This window comes from Pygocentrus nattereri, chromosome 2, assembly GCF_015220715.1.
Source record: "Pygocentrus nattereri isolate fPygNat1 chromosome 2, fPygNat1.pri, whole genome shotgun sequence".
Classification (NCBI taxonomy): Eukaryota; Metazoa; Chordata; class Actinopteri; order Characiformes; family Serrasalmidae; genus Pygocentrus; species Pygocentrus nattereri.
Genome location: NC_051212.1, coordinates 35022525 through 35034602, shown reverse-complemented (window position 1 = coordinate 35034602; position 12078 = coordinate 35022525). Strand labels below are relative to the sequence as shown.

The window sequence follows — 12078 nt, the reverse complement described above, 5'->3', positions numbered from 1 at the left end:
TGTATTGGCAGAGAAGTTTACCAAATATTACCAAAAGTGCACTGAAAATTACTGACCTCCCCCTCTTTAACTGTGGGAAAATCACTGCAATGCACAGACTTGAGTGGCTCATTGATTTCACATTACCGGTTGTTATTTACAGGCTCTCCAGGACTGGCCTAAATCTCTGTTCGTACACTGTGCCAGTGTTCTAAAAATACTGACTGCGATGTGCGCTGTGTTCAGGAAAGTGTAATGTAACATTACGTTACTACAAAGCCACCAGTGTGTAACCAAACAAATTCTTAAGAACAGGATGAAAAATGGTCGGAAATCTGCCTGCGTCCATCTCTTTACTGTGCTGTGATTTGCGAGTGTGTGTGTGTCGCTGTTCCTAAAAAGGCAGAAGCATTCCTGCAGAGGTTTGTGTTGAGGAGAGGAGTGGAGCAGCAGGTCAAAGCAACAAAGACCAGACGCCTTTCAGACCATAAACACAGTGTTCCTACTGCAGCCTTCTGCTTGACGGCATACAAACATTCACACTCATACTACATACACTCTCAAAGGAAAACATCCATCACCTTCTCTGGCAGTTCTGCATTTTAGTGCCAATCTGATGAATGTGTGTGTGGTTGTGCATTTCGCTAATGACCTGAAGAGCATGACCTAACCATCATCCAAAGCTTCTACTCAGCTTATGTAACTGTAGGTAGGAGTTTCAAAAGCAGCTAAAAATGCTTGATCGCCCACACTGCATCATCATCATCTGTGCATATCAGTGCACACTGACACACTCACACAGCAACAAAAGAGAGAGAGAGATAGGAACTGATTACCAAAGTAAGTCATCATTAACAATTCACTTAAAAGTGCCTATATCCTACATTTTGGAGGTATTTTTCCCCCCTCCTCCAATTTTGATGTTTGGCTGGTTGTATTAACCAAAAAAATTTTCCAATTGGAATTCCATATTTAAATTCCAATTTAAATATGGAACTAACCTCTATTCCTTTTGGCTGCCCTGTAGTGTGATTCAATCAAAAACCAGCCTGGGCTGAAACACTCTTTATAACTTCAACATGACTTGACAGGATGAAACAGTTGTAGGCTGAACAGGCAGCTATATATGTATGCAGCTGTGTTATTTTTGGGGATATCTTGAAAACAATGAGTTCAAAATGGGCTGTCTTTGCCACTCAGTTTTCATAGATGGACTCTACGGACTGAGGAGTGAATGGTCCGCTTTAAAACTTAGCAATGTTTATATACTACACCAAACTCTTATTTAATGAGGAAGTGAGGAAAATTAAGTTATCCATGATATGGGACCTTTGAAACTACACTTAATAAATCAAAACACACTGGTAAGTAGATGCTTATTTAGAATATTTACGAGTGTTTGAGTAAATGTTCATAATCCCCCACTTCACTTTAAGCATAGAAACAACACTATTATTACAGATCCACAAGGACTTACATTCATTTTCTGCAAAAACATCTATTTTCTCAGCTGTTCACACTCAAACTCAGGCAACCGACTCATCTAAACTCCATCTGACAAAGGATTCACATGTAAAACCTGTTTTGAAATACCATTCAATGTAATAAATTTAAGTTGGAGTTAAGATTCGCTACAAAGAATTGAGTTGTTAGTTTGAAATGGTACTCTACTAAGCTGGACTATGTTGTAGATGTTGCTAATCGAAACTAAATTGGAAATGACAATTCATTTGCCACCATGCTAACATTGCAAATAAATAAATAAATAAATAAATAAACACACACACACACACACACACACACACACACACACACACACACACCGCCAATCTATCCTAATAATATCTTCCTCTTCAAAAAAACTGAGCTGCATGCTAATTTAACACTAACTACAGGGGTACAAGTTTAGTATAGTCAACATTGCCAAAGCCTACATAAAACAAATGGAACTAATGAATATTAAAACTAGGTAAGCAAAGTACGTCTACAATTAGATATATGATATTTGTATAATGCTTTGCATGTAATTATTGACACACAAAAACAAAAAAATGTTATTCACAGCAATAATAATGTGATACATCCTCAGCATAGAGATTCAATTTCATTGCCTATTACAGTGGCATTATTTCTTTCCATAGTGTCACTATTCATCATCTGATCTGTGTAAATATCAAGAAACAAAATTCTTCAATAATGATGATGATTAAGCAGAAATCAGAAAAATTATTAAAACTGTTGTTATGCAAGTCAAAAAGTAATCTTGAAAGAAGTCTTGAAAAAAAATATTTCATTAGGAAGTTTTAAAATGTGACAGGTGTATAATAACTGATATCTGACAGCATTTTTGCAACACAGCTACACTATATTTCCAAAAGTATTCGCTCGTCTGCCTTCACAAGCATATGAACTTGAGTGACATCCCATTCTTAATCCGTAGTGTTTAATATGATATCGGCCCACCCTTTTCAGCTATAACAGCTTCAACTCTTCTGGGAAGGCTTTCCACAAGGTTTAGGAGTCCACAAGGTTTCCACAAGGTTTATGACCATTCTTCAAACAGGAATTTTTGACCATTCTTCCAGAAGTACATTTGTGAGGTCAGACGCGAGAAGGCCTGGCTTGCAGTCTCCGCTCTAATTCATCCCAAAGGTGTTCTGTTGGGTTGAGGTCAGGACTCTGTGCAGGCCAGTCAAGTTCTTCCACACCAAACTCGCTCATCCATGTCTTTATGGTCTTTGCTTATTGCACTGGTGCGCAGTCGTGTTGGAGCAGGAAGGGGTCGTCCCAAAACTGTTCCCACAAAGTTGGAAGCACAAAATTTTCTCTTGGTCTGCTGAAGCATTAAGAGTTCCTTCCACTGGGACTAAGGGGCCAAGCCCACCTCCTGAAGAACGAGCCCACCTCCTGAAGAACAACCCCACACCATAATCCCCCCTCCACCAAACTTTACACTTGGCACAATGCAGTCAGACAAGTACAGTTCTCCTGGCAACCACCAAACCCAGACTGGTCCATCGGATTGCCAGACAGAGAAGCAAGATTTGTCACTCCAAAGGAACATGTCTCCACTGCTCTAGAGTCCAGTGGCGGCGCTTTACACCACTGCATTGCTTTGCACTTGTTGATGAAAGGCTTAGATGCAGCTGTTTGGCCTTGGAAACCCATTCCATGAAGCTCTCTATGCTGTTCTTGAGCTAATCTGAAGGCCACATGAAATCTGGAGGTCTGTAGTGATTGACTCTGCAGAAAGTTGGCGACCTCTGAGCACTATGCGCCTCAGCATCTGCTGACCCCACTCTGTCGTTTTACGTGGCTGACCACTTCATGGCTGAGTCGCTGTCGTTCCCAATCGCTTCCACTTTGTTATAATAACACTGACAGTTGACTGTGGAATATTTAGTAGCGAGGAATTTTCACAACTGGACTTTTTGCACAGGTGGCATCCTATCACGGAACCAGGGAACTTATAGAGAGGAGAATTACCACTCTGCATTGTCTTCCGGTTTTCTCAAATGCTAGAGGGTGCTCCTGAGTGAGTCCAAAATGAATGGGTTGATAAGGAGCATTCGAGCAAAATCATAGTTTATAAATGCTTAAATATTTTTAATGTAAAAGAATGCAAGCATTACCTGAACAGCGAATATCATAAAATATTTTAGCACTGCTGTGATATTTTTAACAGCTTTTAAACTCAAGCTAGGAATTTAAAACAGCACCTCATGTATGTCCATGATGTCAGTGAACACAAACAGCCAATGAGCTGCTCTGCTCACCAGTCAATCATCATACTCTAGCAGTAATGCCCGCCTTCTACTGCCCAAAACTCTTTGGCTGCAGAAAAAAGGAAATATATAGGTGAGTTTTCTTTCCTTTTTCAGTGAAATACATCCTTCTACTTTCGAAAATTAAAGAAACGTTCTGGGCGAGTGATTCGAAACTATTTTAACTGTTTGTTTTTTGCCGTTGAGCTCCATTTACTCCCATTCATTGAGGACTTACTCACGGGCACCCTTTGCTAATTAGCTGTTTTTGATATAACAGGAGGAACCAGGAGTGGCCAGGCTCCTCATAAACCGGCTCTGATGGTACCATGCTGGAATTCACTGAGCTCCATAGAGCGACCCATTCTCTCACACATGTTTGTAGAAGCAGCCTGCATGCCTGCGTGCTTGGTTTTATACACCTGTGGCCATGGAAGTGACTGGAACACCTGAATTCAATGATTTGGATGGGTGAGTGAATACTTTTGGCAATATAGTGTATGTCATTTTTAAAAATCCACCCTGAGACCCCCAAAATTATCTTGTATAATTCTGAAAAGTGGTACGATCATGCCTCCCCCCCAACCTCCATGCCTCACTGAATACACACCAGTGAGTAGAACACATTTGGGGGTGGAGCCATGGAAGCTGGGGCTCTTCAACCTGCAAAAACAGTTAACAATCTTCATGTGGTGTCACCTCACCTGCCGCACAAAGCTGTTGTTTGTGGTATCTGAGGACGTACTTCCATCTGAACCATTAAATCGTCCTTTTCTTCTAATTTTCCTTCCGTGAGACTGCAAAAAGAAGTGGGGAAAAACTGAAAAGGGTAAAGCAGTAATAAGATCAGAAAGTGATTCAAACTACAAACTGGATGGGTGTTCCTTTTTTGTGAATGTAGTCTGTTGGTGTTGGATGCTAATCTCTCTCTCTCTCTCTCTTTCTCTCTCTTCACAAACACACACATGCACTACTATATAGTGGCTGGCACAGGAAAAGCTGGACAGTTCTCAGTGATCATACTGTAACTCAAATCCAGACTGAACAAACTCACATGTCACCAGTGGCAACTGCAAAACTTTCCTGATCACTAATGTCTTTTTTTCAACAGCACATTCCCTGAGGCCACGTAAAGCACAGTCATGAAGGCTGCCAGTCTGTCTGTTACTAAGAGACCAGCCAACCAGGGTGGGTAATGTTTATTTTAGCGCTGTCCACAGAACAAAAGTTCAGACAGAGGAAGACAGAGCAGCAGAGAGAGAGAGAGAGAGAGAGGAAAAAAGAGAGTGAGGGAGACATATGAAGAGAGGGAAAAGGGGAGAGAGACATGGGCAGACAGAAAGAAGAGAATGACAGATAAAAGAGAGACAGAGAGAGTGTTAGAGAGAGAGAGACAGCAAGAGAGAGAGAGAGAGAGAGAGACAGCGAGAGAGAGAGTCATATAGAAAGAGGAATGGAAAAGAGCAGATGGAGAGAGAGAGAGAAGGATAGAGAGGCAGAGAGAGAAAAGAGATATAGAGAGGGAAAATTAAGAGCGAAACAGAGATTATGAGAAAGAGAAGCAAAAGAGGGTGAGAGAGACAGAGATAAACATAGAAAGAAGGGGGGGGAGAAGAAAAAGATGGAAGCGGGAGAGAAAAAGGGAGATATATAGAGAGGGAAAAAGAACAGAAAGACAGACAGAGATAATGAAAAGGGAAGAGAAAGAGGAAGAGAGAGAGAGAGAGAGAGAGAGAGAGAGAGAGAGAGAGAGAGAGAGAGAGAGAGAGAGAGAGAGAGAGAGGAAAAGAGGGAAAGAGAACAGAAAAAGAGACGGGCAGATGGAGAGATGTCACTGGTCCCAGTCCTGGTCCTGATCTGTTCCTGCTCAGCGCGTTTGAACTCTAAACAAACCCGCTTTAAACATGTGATGGACTAGTCTGGGCTGTGTGTGTGTCTGAGCGCAGATAAGCCTCTAAAGAGCAGAACGGCAGGGCTGGAAATCACCGCTGTAACTTCACTAACACACCTCAGTCCGGGGTGCAGGTCTCCGACCAGCGCTCTCCAGTTTTAACGGTTGTTGTACAGCGGATACGGCAGGTTTGAGCAGCGATCTGACTGCATCCTCACTGCCGCCTTCAGAGAACACACTCAGCCTGCGGCTCTCGGGCTCACTGACTAACGGTCAGAGACCTGAGACCCCCTATCAGCGGAGTGCACTTCACTCACCTCCCTGAAATGATAAATATATGGAAAAAACTCGAAGCCTACCTGTACCACAGGGTTCTCCAGCACATCCAGATGTTTCTCCAGAGAGTTTGAGGGCGTTTTGGGCATACTGTTCACAACCATTGGACAGAATATGACTACGAAATATTAAAGAAAGGCGCTCAGGACGACTAGAAGCGGCTTTTTGAAAAGGAACAGAAAGAGCGAATGAAGTAGCTGCTAGCCTGCAGCTCGCCCGCTGAGTGAGGGAGTGAAAGTTTCCAGACTTACTGGCTGAAACCTTCACTCACTTTTAGCTGAGCGACCAGGTCTGTGAGGAAAACGCCGTTTGGAGTGAAGATTTCGCTCTTTTTTAGGATTTATAGCGCGTGGACTGACTCACTCACTCGCTCACCTCCTCCTCCTCTTTCCCGCGCTGGAGCGCGCGCGCGCGTTCACGCGCACGGCAGAGAGGAGATGTAGATGAGTGGATGTTCAGGGGTTTTAAATGGGTGGAGTGAGAGAGAAGCGCTTTAGTTATCACCCATTCCGGACTTAAACGTTGAAAACCACAGCAGGGAAAAGTTTTGCTGGATTGTTGTTCGGTGCCTCAAAAGCTACTGTTTCGTAGGATGAATTCAGATCCACACAGTGGCCAAAAGTATGTGGACATCCATTAGGGTAGAAAAAATAAAAAAAACTAGCACAGACCAGCATGCAAACTTGTCTGTACTGGTTTAACTGGTCGCCCAGTGCCCCATCCAGAACACAACATAGTTTTGCTGGTAGTGACCAGCCTCGCCCTGATTAAGGTATACCAGATTGCTAGTAAGTTATGGTTGTGGTATCACATCACACGGAGGTTTGGTTGCTTATACATAGGCAGTTATTAGGTCTAATTTTCCTACTTTAAGCTTAAGACACTGTTAATGTACAATAACATTTTTTAAAAATTGCAGCACAGAAATTTGCACCCTTTTAAATTGTAATTTTGACATAAAACCAATTATTCTTTCAGCCCAACTATCCATCACATTGCAACACATTCAAAGGTGCTATACCTATCGATATTGACATCCCATCTGTACTGGCACCATGTAAAAGTTGAAAATTTCAAGCATTAAACTAGTTAAACAGCAAGTTCCCATATTTTCGTGACATCTAATACACAGACATTAGAAGACAACATTGGCAGGAATTACATACGTGGACACTGTGAAGTGTATCTAGAAAATAATCATGTCATGTTCATACAAAGAAAAGATTAATGTTAGCTGCCAGGTTACCTGCTTCACTAAGCACTGCTGCACACTGACAGAGACTTTTTTTAGAAGCAATGTATTTTTCAAGCAGCCATTCTGCAACATCACATACTATGTTGTAAAATTTCAAAAAGTGCTAATGCTTGTTACCACTGCTATGGCATTCGCCAAACTTCAATTCATACGTTAGACTGCCCAATAGTTAACTGAGTTATCTTACACCAAAGAATGCACTTGTACTGTTCCAGAGTCCATCTACAAAATGCTTTACACTACTCCATCCAACACTTGGCACTGCACATGGTGATCTTAGGCCTGTGTCAGGCTGCTTGGTTGTGAAAACCCAATCTATGAAGCTCCTGGTGAACAACTCTAGATGAAATTGTTTTCAGTTTGGAGCTCAGTAGAGTTTTTTTTATTTTAACCAGTTTTCTCCCCAGTTTAATTTACTAGCTAGCTCTCTCCATGTCAGTGTCACCAAGCTTTCGCTACAGAAGAAGGTGCCCCTTGCCAATTCTGTTTAATGCCTGTATTAGTTAGTATCATGATGAGTGATGGGGAAGAGGGAGTGTCACAGAGCACTGTGACAATGCCAGAGATTGAGCTCATGATCTCCCAATTGTGGAACCAACACATAGATAGTTGTGCACTCCAGAGCCCATAAGCACTCACAGTAAGTGAGATTGTGCATGGTTATAATGGGCAAAGACATGGGTGAATGTAAATGTTGACACTGCTATATTGTAACATTGGAGTGTGCTATATAGTAGTATGGGGCATTGTGGTATATATAGTCAAATGAGGTATAGTAATAATGGTAATAAGAGAAGTAATGGTAATATAAGATATTGTGTTACATAGTAATATGCATGTCACTGTCCAAAGAAAAATGAGTATCTCCAAAACTTTGCAAGAAATTGTTCTTAGACTTTAATGTAAGTTAATGTAAAGAGATTTTGTTCCAAGCATTTTTGGAGCATTACTATTGATACTTTTTTGGACAACATATCCGTGCTGTAGAAAAAAGTCTTTATTTGATGACTAAATATATAATTTAAAACATGCTTTCATTTGAATGTCATTTTGTAGTATTTCCTTTTGCTCATTTTGAAAGAATACACCAAAATACTAATTTCAGTGATAAGGTTAAAGGAGGACAGTTGTCAACAGAAAAATGAGAGAAAGCAGCAGAAACCCCAGAAATGAGTAGTGCTCTCTCTGCTGGTTGGTATTGGTACTACTGAGCATGATTAGAACTTTTTTGTAAAATGCACTCAAACAAATACCTTCTATTAATGAAGGATGAGAAGTTGTGATATTAGGGTAACAACGTTGCAGATAGATGAAGTTATTTTTAAATTTTGCATATAAACACACAGCCTGTTCACACATGCCTTCCTGTTAGTAAGACGAAGTTGGCACAGTTGCCATTTTGAAGAGAGACTCTCGGAAGCTGGCATGAATTTCCTGCCATTGTTCAAGTGAAGGACAGGAAGAGACAGTAAACACTGAGTGATGATAATGGATCCTTTCACTCGTCACTTTAACAAGACTTGAATACAGAGACTCATAGATACACATTAAAGGAATTTTCCAGCATGTTTCAATCTAATCTCTACCTGCTGCATCTGTAGTGTAGCACCAATTACCACACAATTCCACCACATTCCCTGTACTTCTTTTTTTGCATATTTGTCACATTTAATTATTTCAGGTCTTTAAAATAAATTTCATATAAGATATAGACAACCAGTGTAAACACAAATTACAGATTTTATACAATCACCTCATTTATTGAGAGAAGTTATCCAATACCAATTGGCCCCATAAAAATTTTAGAAGAGATGAGAAAGTTTTTTGAAATGTAACCACTTTAAAGAGTCATTTCTAATGTTCTGGGTCTCCAGAGAACCACAGTGAGAGCCATCATCTCCAAATGGAGTAAACTTGGAACAGTAGTGAATCTTCCCAGAAGCGACTGGTCTAACAAAATTCCTCCTTGAGCACAGAGACAACTCATCCAGGGGGCCATCTAAGGAAAATGAACATCTAAGGAACTCCAGGCCTTGCTCAGCATTCATTATTTCAATACTAGAATACTAGAGACTGGGCTAAGACAACATCCATGAGACAGTTGCAAAGCAAAAAACACTGCTAGAAAAAAAACATAAAAAGCTCATTTCACTTTTGCCAGAAAAAAACAAACACATTAATTACCCCTAAGCTTATTGAAGCAATGTTTTGTGAAAAGTTCAGTCAAAAGTGGATTAAACCATTACATGTTGCAGAAAGCTAAAAAAGCATTCCAAATCAAAATCATACCAACAGTCAAACATGTTAGTGTAATGGTGTTGTGATTCTTTGCTACAACAAAGCCTATGACAGAACCATCAATTCTGCTCTCTTCCAGAAAATCCTGCCACCTCTAAATTTCTTGAAATAAACAAAATGTAGGCTTTGGAGTGACCTAGTGCTGACCTGAACCCCACTGAAACTGTGGGCAGGACCTATAACAGACAGCTTGTGCTCAAAAGCCCTCCAATGTGACTAATTGAAAACAAAATTCTGCAAAGCGTGGATCACAACTTCTTAAACAGTGTGAACGACTGACCTCCAGTCATGAGAAATGTTTGGTTGCAGTTGTTGCTGTTAAAGGAGGCACAGCCAGTTATTAGGTTTAGGTTTAGCAATAACTTTTTCATACAGGTGAAATACGTGTTGAAACTTTTTCATTTCATGAGGATGCTTCAAATCATCACGTCTTCTCATTTTTTGTAAGTAAAGAGAAATTTGTGTCTGTTGTCAAGCTACAAATGTGGCAGATTGAGATTAGACTGAAAAACGCTGTAGGGTTGTTTTTGAGTTATGCATACACATTTCATTCCTGCTTCTATCTCTTGATCTATGCCTTGGGTGGATTCATACAATGCAGTTGTTAGCTCTCTCTGTTCTGCTGCTGACCTTGTGGGTGTGTGGGTGGTCTCAGAGGACTTCCCACCATGCTGAACCCCAGGTGACTCAGCAGAGGATGAGAACAAGAAAACTGGATATTTGCTGATAAACGGTCATAAAAAATCTTTCAGAGACAATCAGAAAAAAAACTTGCTCAACTGAACACGAATTCATTACACAGCTGAGTACAGTAATTATCCATATTTAAGATATTTTGAGATTGGCCTGCAATGTCAGCTGTAACGCTTCATTATAATATTCATTGTTTCTTAGACTATTCACCACTAATTGCGTGAGTATTAGTTTCTTCTCATATCTTAGCGTATGTTGAAACGTTCTATACTCTATGATATGATTTTCTAGCAATAGTGAAATAACAGAAAGCTATCTTCTTACACAGGCCCAACATTTGCACTGCTCACATGTGCTATGTTGATCAAGTCATATGCAAACATTTGGGCACCCATAGTAAAATAATTATGTTTTGTTGATTTTTCTTCAAAGCCCAAGTAAATTAATACACACAGTTCTGCACATTTTAATATATAGTTACTGATTAATTGCCGTGTTTAAAATATTGGGCCAAAAACATAAAATGTGGCCAGTATGAAAGTACGTTTTATATTTGATGTTTTTTCCAATATGTTAAATTCCGCAAATGAATAGAAATAACATATTTTAGTAAGTTCCCTGTGGAGAATGTGTTAACTTATTTTCATTTAGAAAAGCAAGAAAACATAATTTGACCAAGGGCGCCCAAATGTTTGTGTATGACTGTATTTAGATAGTGAACAGTTTCCTGCAAACTGAGCAAATGTTAGTCAATCTGTTAGATTCACAGTTTACAGTCAAACACAACAATCACTGCAGTGCATCATTTTTTATATGGACATATCCTTTTGTTTCAGCTCCTTTACGAACACTAGGTCAATTCTAATCAACATTTCTTAGGTCTTTAGTTTACAGATACACACAATACTGCAAAGCAAAATAAAGCCATTGCCCCAAAACTGGTTTGCTAAATGTGTGTAAACCACATCACATTTTTAACACTGGTAATGCATTTTTCTAGTTTGACCCTTCAAATTATACATATTTCCATGCAGAAGCTCTTGTTGTGTATTGCTATGATTAAATGTGTGATTGCAGCCATCTTGATAAAATACAACTTTTATATGGTTTTTAAAGCAATACGGACAACACCACCACTAGACAACACTGAACAATGCTCATTAGAGAACTGTAGATAAATAAACAAGCAGAAAACTAACAAATGCACGTGGAAAATGTATAACAAAGTGAAAAAAAAAACATGAAACTAAAATGTAGCACACTGTGTCACCTTGGCATGAATCGCACACATGTTTAACTTCTGTTTGGGGGTGCATGATGATAGAAATGGTGAAACGAAAACAACACCAACACTGTTTATCACTCACAAATGCTCCACTACTGCTGTGATTGTTCATCCTTTAAAAGAGCTTAGAAATGCTGCAAACTCATCTCAGGCATGTTTGAAGCTGTTTTTAGATAGGAGAAACTGACACATGAGAGAACATTTTATGCTTATGAACCTCCTTAACGCACTCCTAAGATCCACTGTTATGGGGACCGACTGACCTGCTGGATCCATCACTGCTCAGTGTTCTGGGACTTCATCATTTATAAATGAAGGCCTGCATGAGATGTATGAATAAGAGGGCTAAAACCTACTCTATGGAAATGGCATGATTTTGTTATTCAAGTTCATGTGAACCCTGCACTCATCTAATGAAAATAATGTTACTAAATAGTTCTGATAAAGCTTACTTTGACCATTCATGTATGCATAGACGGGCCACTTCATTAAGTACACATACCTTCTTTTTACACTCATTTTATCAGTTCCATTTACCATATAGGTGCACTTTGTAGTACTACAAAGATACAGTCCA

The 12078-nt window shown here is 39.9% G+C and overlaps 1 protein-coding gene across 2 annotated transcripts in view; it reads right to left on the bottom strand.

The window, feature by feature from the left end:
- The window catches only part of cacnb2a (calcium channel, voltage-dependent, beta 2a), a 91104-nt gene extending 84807 nt beyond the window's left edge, over positions 1 to 6297 (bottom strand). The window contains exons 1-2 of one of the 2 annotated variants that reach the window (XM_017725640.2): positions 5994 to 6297; positions 4448 to 4540 (exon numbers count right to left, since the gene is read on the bottom strand). In XM_017725640.2, coding sequence (XP_017581129.2) covers positions 4448 to 4540; positions 5994 to 6074 — 174 coding nt within the window. In that variant the 5' untranslated portion in view covers positions 6075 to 6297. The remainder of the gene's footprint in view (positions 1 to 4447; positions 4541 to 5993) is intronic. The other variant, XM_037546437.1, reaches the window with a different exon arrangement.
- Positions 6298 to 12078: the final 5781 nt, after the last annotated feature.